The sequence below is a fragment of the Leptodactylus fuscus genome, chromosome 1, assembly GCF_031893055.1.
Source record: "Leptodactylus fuscus isolate aLepFus1 chromosome 1, aLepFus1.hap2, whole genome shotgun sequence".
In the NCBI taxonomy this organism is placed as follows: domain Eukaryota; kingdom Metazoa; phylum Chordata; class Amphibia; order Anura; family Leptodactylidae; genus Leptodactylus; species Leptodactylus fuscus.
Window position 1 is genome coordinate 111,190,620 of NC_134265.1, and position 17,756 is coordinate 111,208,375.

The 17,756-nt window shown below is 40.7% G+C and overlaps 1 protein-coding gene across 1 annotated transcript; it reads left to right on the forward strand.

Annotated features, from left to right (window-relative positions):
* The first annotated feature begins 2,300 nt into the window (after positions 1-2,300).
* Positions 2,301-11,227, forward strand: LRRC75B (leucine rich repeat containing 75B). The gene is made up of 4 exons (XM_075262655.1): positions 2,301-2,828; positions 2,941-3,069; positions 8,311-8,423; positions 10,021-11,227. Exons 1-4 carry the CDS (start codon positions 2,559-2,561, stop codon positions 10,493-10,495), a joined length of 987 nt encoding a protein of 328 aa, XP_075118756.1. The 5' UTR covers positions 2,301-2,558; the 3' UTR covers positions 10,496-11,227.
* The last annotated feature ends 6,529 nt before the right edge of the window (positions 11,228-17,756 follow it).

Below are 17,756 nucleotides of genomic sequence, written 5' to 3' on the forward strand. Positions count from 1 at the left end.
AATACACTGGTGCGAGTTGAAGAACACCGAGCGAGCCAAGATTTCAGCATAGCTCCTCAAACAATGGAGTAGGAAGGAGCTAATTCCCAGGAAGTGTGGGGTTTAGCAGTTCTTCAATGAACATCTTGGCAAAGAAGGCTCCCAGGCTCGTCCATAAGAATATTATTTTTGGGGCTGGTCTATAACCAGCCTCCATAGTAATGTAGCAAATCTCCTGTAAATTACAGTTGTACTGCAAACTATGGAAGTTGCAATCAAACAAATGCAGGTTGAAGCCCCCTAGTGGGACTAATAAAATAGTTTTTAAAAAAGTTTTTAAAAAATATGAAAAAACTAAAAGTTCACATTACCTCCCTTTCCTAGAACACATATATAACTAAAACAAATACTGCAAAACATATACACATTAAGTATCCCTATGTCCAAAAAAAGTCTGTCAGATGTCTGTCAGTAAAGGGGTATGTCAGTAATACCACACAGGGTGTGATTTAGTACAATAACTACAAGATTAGATGCATAGCGAATAGTACATTATATTCTGTGACTGTACAATGGAGGACAAAACAGGGTTAGCTACAAGTGCAAGCAAGATACAAATTAAGTTTACAAGCTACTAGTAGGAAAAGGCCCCTGACCACAGTGGCACAAAGTCTAAAATATGTTCCTATATGATACGTACCCATCTCCAATATTACTACATAAGCAGACGAGGACTCTAGCAAAGTTGGGTGACAAGATTACATAGAATACACATATAAACATATAAATAAGAACAGGAAAAACATTAGGTGTGTTCTATTAAATTAAGAGGCAGACAATGCACTGCTTTGCCTGTTGAGACATAACCACAAGCCCATAGCAAGGTCACCAATAGGTTAATCGAGATGACTTCCATTACAGCAAGATCATAATAATTAGAAACAATAAGAAACTAAACCAACGGTAATAAAGAATTGTAAGGTAATAGTCACACAGATACATGGCCTCAATGGGGGCAGGCTGGAAATCCTCCATAATCCAAAAAAAAAGTGGACATCTATGTATTCTCTTCCTTGGCCATATTTTATTCATCTATGTCTTTATATGTAATAAATACTTCTGAATAAAGTATCCCCCCAAAAAATAACCATCTAGTATATTCAACACATAGACTTGAGAAAGCTGTGGGTTTTTCATGGTGTGAACAATGTCACAATTGGGTAACTGTGTGATTTCTAGAGATATTTCCCCACCCTCTATCAGTAAGCAGCACTGTGATTTCTAGAGATATTGTCCCCATCCTCTATCAGAAGTAGCCCTGTGATCTCTGGGTTTTCATGCAGTTCATGCTCAGTCCTCATCACCGCCTTGTTTTCATTGCAACGTTTTAGCTCCTGATTTAGCCACATTTATTATCATGAACTAATGAGATGTTGCTTTTTTTACTTTTACTTTTTCATTATATGCTCTTGATACCGTAGTCATTTCTTTGATATTTCTGATTCTGGTAAAGCTGTGTGACAACCCATTTGGATTACTAATTTTAAAAAAAAATGCTTTTTCCAGATTTTTTTCAGGACTATGCCTAGCTATGGAAATAGCAAATTGGATGACAGAAGCTACATGTGCTGTACTGGGTATTAGGTTATCATATGGTGCTATATGTACTGTATTGGGTTATCATGTGGTGCTACATGTGCTGTACTGGGTATTAGGTTATCATATGGTGTTATATGTACTGTATTGGCTTATCATGTGATGCTACATGTATTGTATTGGGTACTGGGTTATCATGTGGTGTTACATGTATTGTGTTATCATGTGGTGTTACTGTACATGTACTGTATTAGATATTGTGTTATCATGTGGCGTTACATGTACTGTATTAGGTTATCATGTGGTGCTACATGTACTATATTAGGATATCATGTGGTGCTACATGTGCTGTATTAGGATATCATATAGTGCTTCATGTACCATATTAGGTCATCATCCAGTTTATCATATTAATTGCATAGAAGGCAGCTGAAGAGATTCTTGGAGACTTGACAGAAGAGATCAGCCTGGTGCTTTCTATGAAGAGGTGTTTGTATTGGATGTATATGGAGGGGTTCCAGGAATGTCACCTAGGACTTGCCTCAGCACATGTATGAGAAGATGTCACACCCTGACATAGTGGCCTCTCTCCTCAGACACACTGGCAGCCCTCCCTCCACCATCCCAGACACATTGCTCCCACCATCCCCCACCACTACACACAGCTCCGCTCCGGATTGGTTAGAGTCTGAAGCTGGAACATAAACAAACAGAAGACAGGCGGCTGCAGACACGGACATACACAGCAGAGCCCGCCCGGCACATCCAGCACCCTCACACCGCCTGTATACACCGCAGCACAGGGACAGATCAGCACCCGCCGCTGTGGACAGCTCCTGCACTCTGCTATAGGGGCTATGCAGCTGCTAGTAGTGCAGGGGCGAGCAGGTATCTCCCCTTAGGTGAGGGGCAGCTCCATGTGGTGCTGATGCTGGGGAAGGGACTGTAGGCTTTATACAGGTGACAGCTATAACAGCAGGGTGATGGGAGGCCGGCTGAGCAGGCAGAGCAGCCTGGAGGATGAGCCCGATGATGGGATGGATATGGGGCCCCTGCGGGGGGAGGCTGCAGGGTCCCGCGGTGATTTTGCCCTCACTTCCCTGATTCTGAACTCAGAGCGGATCCCAGGGGTGCTGCGGAGGAATAAGCCGGCTCCGTATGTGAGGAGAGCCGCCTGGATACGGGACATACAGGCGCTGCTGCGGGACCACCATCAAGAGCGGGCGCTACACATTGTCAGAGTGCTCCGCAAGGTGAGGAGCCCGGGGGCTGGAGCTATGGCACCCACTACAAGTATACTTCTAGGCAGTACAATAACCAATGGTGTCCAGAGTGTGGTGACCTCCCCTTTTAATGTCTCTGTAGGACCTGGGCCTGGAGGGGACATTCCTCAATGATATCTTATATAGGCATGTCACTTTCCTCAACCTGGTGGATCCCATCTCCCATGAACTACTACTCAGCCTGGCAAGGGAATTGCAATGTCCAAGGAAGGTAAGAGTTAAACATACAAGAACATTCCTTATAATAGCTGTCCTCCTTCATCTAACCTTGCTAATACACTAATTCTCTATACTAATGGTATATTGCTTCTGTATACAGCCAATGCCTGGGTCTTATCTATAGGGTTATTATTTCCCACATAGACCTGCTTCATGGTAATTTGCTTGCCAGTGATTTTGTTTCTCCGCCTTAGCTTGGAGGGAAAACCTTCCAGAAACACTAAGACTTGTACTGAATATCAATGATAGGAACATGTAACTGGTAGCGAGGGTGGAGGCTGAGAGAGGAGGGAGAAGGGAGGAGAAAATACAGGGAGCAAGGGAGGCAGGGGCCATGAAAAGAGATGGAATGGAGAACTAGATAGAAAGGCTGGGGGATGCAAAAAGCTCTACAAGTACAATATGTGTGAAATAAGGTGTAAAGGATATATACATGTATTTAGTAAGTGAAGAAGCATACATGCTTACTCTAACAAGAGCAGTAATACAAGAATTGCGATCCCAATATTAGCTTAATAATTTGCATCTGCATTTTCTAACGCTGTCTTCAGAAAAATAATATTATAATACTAAAATAATAGTGTTTCTGTAAGACTTACAACCTGTTGGTTTCATCAATACTCGCCCCATGACTGCTTTACAGATAAAATATTGTAGCTTGAAAGGCTCTCTTATAGATATAGGCACAATGTGAATGTTGTGTTTGGTGAAATATGAGATTTACCATTGTTCAGATTCTTCATGTCTCATTGTTGTAAAATTAAATGGCATATGAAAAAGGGGTTGTCTATGTAAATGTGTACGTTTTACGTGATCATGTTACGCCGTTGTTAAATAAAGGCAGCCATAGACATATAACTGACTTACCAACACCATCAGGCGTAATGTAACAAATAATAATTATATAATATAATATAGAGCAACACTCATCACTTCTACACAATTGTCATAATCTGGAACTTATATCGCCAGCAAAATACTATAGATTTTTTGACAGGCACACATTTATACCTTCCAAAATTTCAACTTGGATGGTAAATACAACTCACCCTAATGTCTAAAGAATTTTTTGAAAAGAAAATTTTATATTAAGTTAGACATGTGAATAAAAAAATTAAATATTTTCTCATTTTAATTAATCTGCCCCCACAATCATTTAGTGGGACCTAAAAGTGGCAGCAATTCTACAGAATTCAGAGAAAAAGTGAAAGAGAACAAGCTCTAATAGGATAGACAGAAGACTAGGTTAACAAAAATGTAAATGTCATGTTCTTTCATTGTTCAGGGTCAAAAACTAAATACGTGTTATCCCTAATGTTGTTTTTTCCACGTTTATGTGAACAGGTTAATACGTGGAACAATTTGTTCTGTTGGTGCTGCACTCAATTCCCTGCAGATGCAAATAAAACATCTCAACTATAGTCCGACAGTAGCTGATAGCGCATGCTGCCATTTTTGTTATGCTATCTTGCTAGTAGTCTTAATAGTAATGCCCTATTAGGTAATATGGAAATCACAGGGGAGAAGGGGTTCATTTTGGCAGACTGAAGGGGTGTAATTACAGTCTCATCTCATATACTTCTACTTGTACATTCCATGGCTACTATGAAACAGATGGCATATGATGTAAACAGCGAATTCACAGCATCGGCCCTTAAACAGCTGATCCGCTGGGTACCTGGGTTGAACCCTTAATGATCTCTTATTGATGACCATTCCTGAGGAAAGGTCCTAAATAAAAATAAAAAAAATAGACAACCCCTTTAAGGTATGCTATAGGAGACACATAGGGCGGTCCATCCACCATTGTCTCTCAGCAACCCCATTCTGCTCATTATTATACCTTCTCTAGGTTACATGGTATAGTTATTCTACCTATATGGAATCTATGGAGCATATGTTCAGTGTATAGTATACAAAAGGTGACATATTTAGGGATCATATGTCTGCTGCATACATTGAAAGATTTGTCCAGCGTATATGCCTAATATGTGATGTGAATAGTGGCTTGAGGTGTCTATACAGTTTGCACTATAGAAACATAATAAATAAATGTGCATGGAGTGTCCATTCTCCCCTCAGACACATGATTTTGAGAGATAGAAGGTTCAGACATGTTGAATTTTCCATGTCATTATCCTTATGTTTTAAGGGAAGATAAGCTGATGCCAGAAGTGTCTTGCATTGGCTTACTCCCCTCTTTCCATTCAGAACACATGCAAGCTTGTTCAAGCCAAGTGTGCATGTGTATGAAGGGGTCAGGAGCAGTGGCGTAACTAACGTCTTAAGGGCCCCGGTGCAATCTTTTGTCTGGGGCCCCCTATCCCATCCCTACAGCAAATTCTTGATAGTGATGGTTATGGGAGCTAAGGAGTTAATCAACCTTAGTGTGATTAGGGTAATCTGTGGGTCTCCTTGGCTTATGGGCCAGATGGAAGCTGCAATCTCAATACTGATGCCAGTGCTTATGGGCCTAAAACTCCAGGGCCCCGGTGTGACTGCACCCTCTGCACCCCTCAAGTAACACCCCTGGTCAGTAGGATTCTCTGTCAGGCAAATGCGTGTTCATTCGACAACTATTAAAGGTGTATGGTCACCTTTATTTAGCTGCTGATTTGCTTAAGGAGTCCTCCTCTAAGTATTACATGGATATTTCCTTCAAAAAGAAAGTATAGTCTCCAATGTGTCTTTAACTAGTGGATGAATAGCAATAAAACATGGCAAAAAATAATGTTCAATGAAATTAAAACACTTTATACGTGACTGCCAAGCTGTGTCAGTGACTAACTACAAGCCACAAATGTGTAACTGCTGGTAACAATGGAAAATGTCTGTATAAAGAAGAGTTTTATATGCCAGTAAATGTATCTGTTCAGTGATGACAGCTACACAATGTCTGTACAATGTCGACAGCGGCAGCACTGACAGATACAACAATGCTTAGCACTTGTTTCTTTTGCTAGTAACCAATTTCTTCTGGCAAAAAGGACAACAAAAATAGATTGAGCCCCTGAAGTATGCACATAAATCTTAGACATGGAAATATAAGTAGGGCTCTAGTGAGGACTGGGAAGCAGCACTGTATGTGGAGCAGATTTATGAATCAAATGCATCTTAATTTTAGTCATTTTAATTTCTATAAATCCTCTAGTTACTACTTTCTATACAATTGGCATACATGTCTTCCTTTTCCTGTGTTCTTCATATACTAGCAAGTTCCAAAAGGGCAACCCAAGCCCTTAACAGAGGATTTGCTGTATCCCATATTGATGTATGTGAAACATTTGATGGGGGCTTAAAACTAGATGAGTTTTCTAGTGTCAGTTATACAATGTATTTTCTTTTTCTGGTCCTGGACCACTATACAGGGACTAGAGCAATCTACCTCCGGCCCTATATTGTGTATAGTTCGGGTGTCAAATGAAGCCCCATTCAGCTGATCAATACTGGGGCTAGCTATCCTAAGGATATCCCATAAAATCTTAAAACCTGGGCAACCCCCTTAAGTCAGAAAATCCTCTCAAAATATATCTCTGACATACCTTGCCTATATATAGTGTGAATTGACTCCTAATGTATATTTCATCATATTCTTATGTATAATAGTCTACGTTCACATTGGTGTGGCAGATGTCAGAATTATTTACAGACAGCATAGCACAGAATACACAATTTTTTCTGTGAAGAGGATTGACAGCTCGGCAGAATGCAGCAGACCCTATTATAAATCAATGGGATCCATCAGGCACTGCGATCATGTGATTGATGCAGCACAGCATTATGGTTTCTGTCTGTAAATGAATATAGATGTAAATACAGAGCCTTGAGCATTCATTTAGGTTAACCACTTACTGACTGCTGGACATTAAACATCTGGCAGGTCTGTATATAACTCTGCAAGGATACTTTAAAATGTCCTTTTGAACTCTGCTTCGGGAATTGAGTGTCAGCCAAAGTCAGCTTCCCATAAAGCAGGCAGATATGGTTTATTACTGTTTCCACCTTGCTGCTATACATAAACTGCATCATGACACATCCTGTTACAGACTTGGCGGTCTTATCATCAGTTCACTGAGTACTGTACTGCAGGAGCTACAGGACTTAGCTGACCCATATCAGCTCTTACGGGTGTTTCAAGGCTGTATTCCCCTTGTACCTGGGGCTAATAGGTAGGCCCCAGTGACAGGAGAAAGCAACAATAAAAAAGTGAAATTTTTAAATATTTCCCAACGGTATTTCATGAATGACCAATGTCAACCCAATGACACAAAGACTGAGGACATATGGACACATCCATGCCATTTTTCACAGACCTTATGTCTGTGAAAAACAGTCACTTCTGTCCATGCAAGTCCATGGATGACCTAATAGGTCTATTCATTTGACAGCAGCGGTGTAACTACCGCATGTTACTTACCTCTCCACGATCCTGCCAGGCCTCCTTCCTGACGTCCTTTATGACGTCTCTGATGTCACATGAACCCGGCCTGTATCCGACGTCATAGAAGAAGGACGGCAGCGGAGAGGACAGCGTAGGAGCCGGGGGACAGGTAAGTAACAGTGGTTTTTTTATGTTTTTATTCCCCCGGGTCTCCGATTATTATACTCTGGGGTCTGAAAAGACCCCAGAGTATAATAATTCTTTATGGGTGTCCACTATGGGGGATAATACTGTGTGCAGGGGCCACTATTGGGGTACAATACTGTGTGCAGGGGCCACTATTGGGGCATAATACTGTGTGCAGGGGCCACTATGCAGGATAATACTATGTGCAGGGGCCACTATGGGGGATAATACTGCGTGCAGGGGCCACTATTGGGGATAATACTGTGTGCAGGTGCCACTATGGGGCATAATAGAATGCGTAGGAGGGGGTCGGTCGAGGTCGTCGGTATCGTGTCAAAAGTTCACCACGGGGCTCTGCCATTCCTAGTTACACCACTGCATGGCAGTGTCAATTTTTTGACGCCCATGGAAACGGAGTGTCAAAAAAACATTGAGTATATACATTGAATTCAAGGTGTTGTCAACATGGATGTGTGATGGCCATTACACAGTCATGTGAATAAGCCCTCAGTGTTTCCTGTAATGAAAAATAGATAACAAAAATCTGTCCGATCATGAACTGGGTAAATTGCCTTGGTGTTGAGCTGGTTAAAATGTGTTAATGAGTGTTTTGTCTTAATACATAACTACCCTACATTTTCTGTAAAAAAAAATGTACATTTTTAGGAACAGGACCAAATGAAGTCTACAGACCGCATCTGTCGGCAACTTCTTTACCATTTGACACCCCACTCAAAGTGGCATCGACACAGTCTACCTCGTAGGAAAAGTATGGCCTGGTGAGTAAACTGATGAAAGGGACCGATGGCAACACAGCACAATGTATGCATTGTATGAGGAATGGAAGGCTACTCATTTACAGTTTCACATTGATAACTTTCTCTTCACATTTTATTAAGGTAATATTTGTGCTAATTAATAATATTTAGCATTTATTTCATGTGCTACTTTGTGGCGACACCAGCCAGCATTAGTAACATGTTCAGAATTGGAACAGAGATGTTAAATGGGTTGTGTCATTGATATCTGCAGGGTCTTGCTCGTCTCCTATGTCTGTTAATAGACCCACTTTGCATTCCTCTCTAAGACTGTGTGCATGAAAAATACGGAGCAGTCTGTGGCTTATATACATATAATTCTGCCAGGAGTAACTGTAAAATAGTAAACTCAGCTCAGAAAAGCCCAAGAGAGTATAATATAGGAGATCCAGGGACACTGGACTGCATATATAGGACATGATGGCTGGCTGCAGACATGCTGCGAAGCCTGATCTATATCTTAATGCCTAATGTATATCTATGAACAGACCTGCCCAGTAAATTAGCTAGAAGGGAGACACCTAGTGGCAGAAAGGCTAGAGCAACATTTTTAAATAAAGTGTATTTTTGTCCAGAATCACATGATCTATTTAATGAAACGACATTGTCTGAACAGTTAGTGGCCTTTTAAGGGTGTTTCCTAGTTAGTTAGACATTCTAAGTGTCCCTTTATTAGTCAGAGTATAGAGCTGCTACAAGGGAAACACTTGCTCTATTTCCAATGTGACCTCACTGCAGGCACTGGAGAACAACAGCCACTCAGTTCTCCAGCCAATGACAGCTGATCCTAATGGGTTATTCTCATATTAGCAAATCGCTGCTGAGATGGGACTAACTGCTTGTAGGTCCTGACTCCCAAAGTGGGACATATTGAAATGGCCAAGCAGTGCTGCTCTCTGCTGTTTCTGTAACTCCCAGAGAGGTGAATGGGAGCTACGGAAACAGCTTAGCAAATTTAACTGTGGATCTACAATTGCTACATACTCTGTTTCCGTATCTCCTATTCTCCTCTCTGGAAGTGACTAAACTAGCGTAGAGCAGCACTGCTCAGCTGTTGTAAGGTAGGTCTTAGGAGCAACTATTCTCATCTCAGTACCGATTCCCCAAGATGAACATATCCCTCTAAGGCCTTTGAAACTGCTTTGATAAGCTAGTTGTAGGCAAACTTGGTAGATAAAAGGTGTTACCCAACTAGAGCAACCAAATGAACTCCTTTAAAGGGACACAAAGTTTTTTGGACAATCAGTTTAATGGTATCGATTATTGATACAACAAAGTTGAAATGGGGAGAGGTTAGCTATAGTTCTTCCCAAAGGAACATGAAGTCACAAAAATTAGCAATTTTATTATTATTTATATATATATATATATATATATATATATATATATATATATATATATATATCCATTTATATATGTAAATGACACAGCCCTTTCTATAAGCTTCTCAAGAACAGTTTTAAGTATATTTTTATGTTCTGGTAGAACTATATTGTTTTCTTGATGTTTGTTGTACAAAATTATTGCACCCCGAAGTCAATTCCTTCTCTTTTTGCAGCCTAAAGAACAGCCTTCAACAAAAGTCAAATATTGAGTCCCTGGATCTGTCTGGCATCACTTTAACTAACAGAGATGTTCAGCGTGTGATCCTTTACTTGCAAAGCCATGGAGATCATCTAACCAGTGTGGACTTAAGCTTTACTGATCTTACAGATAGCACTCTCAGTATGGCTCTACCTGCTCTGGCAGTTCTTCCCAATGTCACGCACCTTGCCCTTAACGGAAACCGTCTTACTTGTGCCACCCTGAAGGAGCTTAGCGAAGCCATGAAGGACAGTACCAATTTCCCCTCATTGGCCTGGGTAGATCTTGGTAACAACGTAGACATCTGCTCCATGCCCCAACCTTTGCTCTTGGGGCTTAGGCGCCGTCTGTGTCAGCAGAATCTGCTTCCCACCATTCCAGAGGCACAGGATAATGACTTGTCTGAGGGAGGAATTCCCATGTCTTTCCCTTTGCCTTGGGACAGGTGAGACCTCTTTGTGAAATAGCCATGGAGATGGGGGACTGATCACCACTCCTCAAACCAGTGTTGATCTCATCTAACATAAGAGAGCAGATGTTACACTCACAGTGCCACAGGTAGTTTGTTTTCAGCCAAGGAGGAGGGGCGCCAGATAAAGGAACCCCAGAGCCCCACACATCTTCACCCACCGGGTGAGGAGCCCAGAGACAAGAGAGTCCATCACAGATCAGCACCGGCCTCATCACTGTGTGTACTGTGGATTAATCTCTAAACAAAAGGAGCCAGTGATCACAGCCAGGCAGGGAAAGAACTGCAGTGTCAGGAAAACCGGAAAAAGGGGATGGGTGTCCAAGACCAAGAGGAGGGGGCACCTGCTACCATACAGTGGCATGATTCTGAGGGAGGAAACCACAAATATCCTTCAAAATGGACGGGCTATTCTGCATAATATTTTTGAGTATTTTAGCTATCCTCCCTTTCATTCTTGCAGCAGTGAACAGAATGCAAAACACGTATTGGCAAAGCGTTTGCTCAGCCTGCAGAAGTTGTATATTGTGAAGCTCACAAAGGCAGTGTTGTATGTGCAAAGGTTTCAGAGACATTTAGAAGCTGTTCCTTGTCCAGAGAGCAGAATGTATTCTCAGTACAGCTCAATCCTTCTAATCACTCAATCTGTACACAAAACCACAATAATGTGTATAAAGAGAACACAACGTAAAGCAGAATCTGCTTATAGTATAGTGTTACCATCGTTCCATCATTACCTAAGCTAGACTGGTTATGAAAATCTCACCAATTATACTTAATATCACCATTATAATTTTTCTCAGAAGAACCTGTTAAGCAATTATAATATACATTCCCAAGAATCATACCGTTTATTATTATACTATTGTCTAATGCCAAGTTCTTATTAATAAATTGGAAAGTATGCCACTTGCAAAAGGTCATATTGCAATATTACTAAACTCCAGGTTGCCCAAAAATTTTTGTAGGTTACAAGTTTAAAACACAGTGAAGGGATTTCATGGATCTTGTAAATGCAAAGCTATACTTGTGTGGTGTCCTGTATATAGTTCTGTAAGTCCTATGTAGATTGGTGCAAGACTTGTCACTATGGTATGTTTCCTATGGGTTGAGTCCTAAATACTTTAAGCCTTATTTATGGCATATCCTATGTATACAAGGTTAGTAAGTTAATACATTAAAAAGTGGATGTGCACATATTGTCTATAAATAGAGGGTAGGTCCTTAGAATCACTTCCAATGGTGGGCAGAAATCCATATCTTTATAAAACACATCATATTCCTTACTAATCATACAATGCAATTATTTTCTGAATACACGATGAACCAGCATGGACTGAAACAAAAATCCTAATAGCAGTCTATTAATACACATATTTAATAGTCTAATTCAAGAACTACCAGAAAATTGATCCTTTATGGTAATGATTTTAGCACCATGACATATGTCACATAGCAGCAGATTTCTTTATTAGAGGGAAAGATAAATGTTATCACATTCAGATTTCTCCCATTCACTTATATTGAAGGCACCAATATTATTATAGAAGTTCAGATGAGTAAAGATAAGGTAAAATATGCACTGTTCTATATTTATTGGGGTCACTTTTTTATTAACTATTAAATAACAATTTATTATGTAGTATACCTGTTGTTTGTTAATCCGTGCTTCATTGTGATTTTATTGTTCTATTCATTTAGGACCCTGATTGTTTTAACTCAAGCCATTGGCCAAGGTAGATGGCCTATCTAGGGTTCCCACTCAACTAACCAAACATAGCCTGTTACTTCATACCAGCAAGGTCATGTTCTTGTCAGTATTGTTGCATTAGATGATAAGTTTGAGGCACAAGCATTACCATTGCAGCACAATAGTACAAGAGAGGGGAACATAGTCTGCTTTTCCTATTGTTTTCTTGACAGATGATAGATTTGGTATTGTATTTTCTTTAAAGGGTTAAGGGGACAACAACTTTGCATGAACTGCTAACAGGTCTCATATATATGCATTACAGCAGCCTTATGTATATTTGAGACATGTAGATCACAGATGTTCATTGGCTTTTAAGGAAAAGTATTCAAAACTTTGTGATCCGCGCTGAGGTCATTGTGCGGGGAGGAGGTTGGTACCTATTGTGAATGGTGTGATTTTTTTATTTTTTTTTTTAATGTAGACTGTGAGCCCCACACAGAGTTCACAATGTACATTTTTTTGGAATATGGGATGGAAATCCATGCAAACACGGGGAGAACATACAAACTCCTTGCAGATGGTTTTTTGCCCATGGTGGAATTTGAACACCAGGACTCCAGCGCTGCAAGGCTGCAGTGCTAACCACTGAGCCACCGTGTGGCCCCTGAATGGTGTGATCTTGTGTAATCTGTATATAGGTGTTATCTTTCATTGTTAGCCTGCGTATGATGATTATGAGATGACTCATGAAAAGTGATCTCTGCAGGACAGGAAGTAGATAGTGACATGGAAAATTGTATTTTAAAATGTAATACATTATTTTCTGATGACACATTAACTTTAATAACCTATTCCTTTCCACTCAGCTACTGAAAGGTAACCAAGTAGGAAGAGAGCCATGCTCTGTAATAACAAGGGGTAATAGAGGAAGTCAAGATGTTTGTTCTTTTAGGTATTGAAGATGGTACCTTCAACACTAAATCAAATAACTAGAATAGTGCTAAATTAACCAAGGCATGTTATTTCAATCGAAGAGACTGTCAAAGGTATATTTAGAGCCACACTATAACACATTGCCATTTCAGGCCTATAGTCTTTTTCACACATCCGGCCTGTGTATAATGGCGGGCATTTATGTTTGTATTGTTTAGCAGAGGCTCTGTAATATATTAGTGCAGCTTGGAAGAAGAAAAGAGACATTTCATTGATGGATGATCTTCCAACTCACAGTATATGCAATGCATTACAGAATATTTCACACAGTTGTATGCATTAATGATATATGTAGACTGTGGTTATTGTTCCCGCATTCTGCTGTCTTAACACTCTATTAATTTGCTTGTCAATGACACGGTCTGTCTTTGTGTGTAATATGTATATGTAAGAGCTAACCCAATGTATTTCGGTATCTCTGCCATGACAAAACACTAATATGTCCTTTTATCTCATTCGTCACTATAATAAAAATGTTGTGTGTCAATATCAAGCCTGCAATCTCATTTATCCTGGACTGGAGCTGAACAATGTATGCATTGTATTGACTAGATGCAATATGGTGGTTTCATCTGTAACCCTGTCACATGGGTTAAATCTATATTAAGCAGTCTTGCAAACACTCCTTAAAGAGGACCTTTCATGTCCTCATGCACCTGCGGTTTTATATACCACTAGAAAGCAGACAGTGCGCTGAATTGACTGCACTGTCGGTTTTCCTGGTATGTGCCCCAGGGCTGGAGATATGCCCATTGTCAGAAGGGCGTTCCTGACAGTCTAGCTGGGCTGTGAGAAACGCCTCTCCTGACAGTACTCATCCATAGCACTGTACTGTCAGAGAGGGGCATTCCTTACCGCCCAGCGATGATGCTGAACTGTGAAGAACACCCCTTCCCCCCACCAGTATAAGTCTATGGATGAGTACCCAGCTAGACTGTCAGGAACGCCCTTCTTACTGTGGAGAAAGATTGGTGCCGAATCTAATGACACCGATATCTCCAGCCCCGAGGCACATAATGGGAAAGCCAAGAGAGCGCTGAATTCAGAGCATTGTCGACTTTCTAGCGGTATATAAAAATGCATGTGCAAAGAGGACATGAAAGGTCCTCTTTAAATATTTTTACATATTTTAGATGTTGTTTTAGTAGGTATTCCATGTTGTATTTTGTCCCACTTGCACTTTCATGATTGGAATTTCTCTGTATGAAAATTAGATACATTACCCTGAGCGCTATGTGAGTTTTCCATGGATCAGTTTTACAAAGAACCCACATTAGAATGGGAATAACTAGCAATCTGAGCTACTTTCAACAACGCCAACATTTCAAGAACTGCTAACCGTCTGAAGTTTTCTTTTGCAAGTTGTCTAAGTATACCAGAAACAGTCAGCAAAGCGGGATCCTGTGAATGGAAACAACTTGTCAATGAATGGGTTCAGGGAAGGATGTCAATTGCCTGGTCAGATGAACGCAGATTTCTCTTGCACTATGCAGAATTTTGCACAAGCAGCATGAATTGGTGAATCCTTCTTGTCAACACTTCAGGCTGTTGTAATAATGATGCTTGCTGAAATGCTTGGCACACCTTGGGTCTCATATCTGCGGATGTCATGTCGAATTGCTGTGTTTCCGCAGGCCAAAGTTCAATAAATTACAACATTGATGTCTTTACTACTCAGTAAATATGCAAAAGATGTTTAAAAAGTTGGTCGATCTCCTGTCTGATGTTTTTTATATCTTAATTTTTATTGTTTTGTTTTTTTCTTATAAGAACAGTTACAAATAGAGCCAACATAAGTTATTTACATCATAAGATTAATACACATTTATGGTCACACTAGTAATGTAATGATACAGTAACATCTTCATGACAAAGCGATATCAAACCAATATTATTTCAAGAAGTCCATAGATGATGTCAAGACAGTTACACTTTAATTTCCTGGTCATCAATATATTTTATTGACTCGTATTGGCAGGTACAGAAAATTAAAGGGGTATTCCCACGAACATAACCATTTTTAAATTTGTGCTACTGGCATGATGGAAGAAGATGACCAATGGTATACCCAGAATACAGTCATGGCCAAAAGTTTTGAGAATGACACAAATCTTATATTTTCACATGATCTGCTGCCCTCTGGTTTTTATGTGTGTTTGTCAGATGTTTTTATCACATACAGAAATATAATTGCAATCATATTATGAGTAACAAAAGCTTATATTGACAGTTAGAATGCGTTAATGCAGCAAGTCAATATTTACAGTGTTGACCCTTCTTCTTCTTCAGGACCTCTGCAATTCTCCCTGCCATGCTTTAAATCAACTTCTGGACCAAATCCTGACTGATAGCAGTTTTGTCAGAATTTGTAGGTTTTTGTTTGTCCACCCGTCTCTTGATGATTGACCACAAGTTCTCAATGGGATTAAGATCTGGGGAGTTTCCAGGCCATGGACCCAAAATCTCTATGTTTTGTTCCCTGAGCCATTTAGTTATCACCTTTGCTTTATGGCAAGGTGCTCCATCATGCTGGAAAAGGCATTGTTGATCGCCAAACTGCTCTTGGATGGTTGGGAGAAGTTGATCCTGGAGGACATTCTGGTACCATTCTTTATTCATGGCTGTGTTTTTAGGCAAGACTGTGAGAGAGCCGATTCCCTTGGCTGAGAAGAAACCCCACACATGAATGGTTTCAGGATGCTTTACAGTTGGCATGAGACAAGACTGGTGGTAGCGTCACCTCATCTTCTCCAAATAAGCTGTTTTCTAGATGTTCCAAACAATCGAAAAGGGGATTCATCAGAGAAAATGACTTTACCCTAGTCCTCAGCAGTCCACTCCCTGTACCTTTTGCAGAATATCAGTCTGACCCTGATGTTTTTTCTGGAGAGAAGTGGCTTCTTTGCTGCCCTCCTTGAGACCAGGCCTTGCTCCAAGAGTCTCCGCCTCACAGTGCGTGCAGATGCACTCACACCTGCCTGCTGCCATTCCTGAGCAAGCTCTGCACTGCTGGTAGCCCGATCCCGCAGCTGAAACACTTTTAAGAGACGGTCCTGGCACTTGCTGGTCTTTCTTGGGCGTCCTGGAGCCTTTTTGCCAACAATGGAACCTCCCTCCTTGAAGTTCTTGATGATGCGATAGATTGTTGACTGAGGTGCAATCTTTCTAGCTGCGATACTCTTCCCTGTTAGGCCATTTTTGTGCAGTGTAATGATGACTGCACATGTTTCTTTAGAGATAACTATGGTTAACAGAAGAGAAACAATGATGCCAAGCACCAGCCTCCTTTTAAAGTGTCCAGTGGTGTCATTCTTACTTAATCATGACAGATTGATCTTCAGCCCTGTCCTCATCAACACCCACACCTGTGTTAATGGAGCAATCACTGAAACGATGTTAGCTGGTCCTTTTTTAAGGCAGGGCTGCAATGATGTTGAAATGTGTTTTGGGGGATAAAGTTCATTTTCTAGGCAAATATTGACTTTGCAAGTAATTGCTGTTAAGCTGATCACTCTTTATAACATTCTGGAGTATATGCAAATTGCCATTAGAAAAACTGAAGCAGTAGACTTTATAAAAATTAATATTTGTATCATTCTCAAAACTTTTGGCCATGACTGTACAGTTTCCTTTATATGTCTTGACTCATAGTATGCAAATTAGATATTGGCCCACTTTCACCTTGGATCATTGTGACTTGACAAGATCACTGTATGACCCAGGGCTTGTTCTTCCATTAGTGTTAAATCTAGTCTGATATTATTCATTGTAAATTATTTATTACTCAGTATAAAAAGACTTTATTGTTCATAGTAGCCTTATAAATGGAAAAAGTATCAGACTGGTTTTAATAATGTGTAAATAAGGAGTCCTGAAACAGAGGCATATTATGGAAATATTCACTGAAGCTGTTCTCAGTTTTGTGTGCAGTTCTAGTCTGAAAGAACTAGATTCGGACATGACACAGTCTCTGTACCAGTTAATGGGGCCAGTGGCGTAACTAGGAATGGTGGGGCCCTGTGGCAAACTTTTGACATGGGGCCCCCTGACCAAAGCCGAAGACCCCGACCAACCGATTCTCCCCTGCATTCCTGCACGCACTATTATGTCCCATAGTGGCCCCTGTACAAAGTATTATGTGCCATAGTGGCTTCTGCACACACAGTATTATGTCCCATTGTGGACACCCATGAACAATTATTATACTGTGGGGGGTTTGCATACCCCACAGTATAATAATCGGAGACCCGGGGGGAGGGGGGGAATAAAACATAAAAAAAATACTGTGACTTACCTTTCTCTAGCTCTATCTCTTCAATGACGTACAGGACGTCACATGACCCAGTCATGTGGCATCAGGGATGTCACACATGTAGGTCTGAAGCCTGCCCGGAGCCAGGAGAGGTAAGTAAATAGGGCCCCTACTGGCTGGAGTTGCTACAGCTGGTAATGGCCTATTAAAAAAAAACTACAGCAGTAGCGGCTGTCGCTGGGCCCCCTAATATCCCGGGCCCTGTGGCAGCCGCTACCGCTGCTACCCCTGTAGTTACACCCC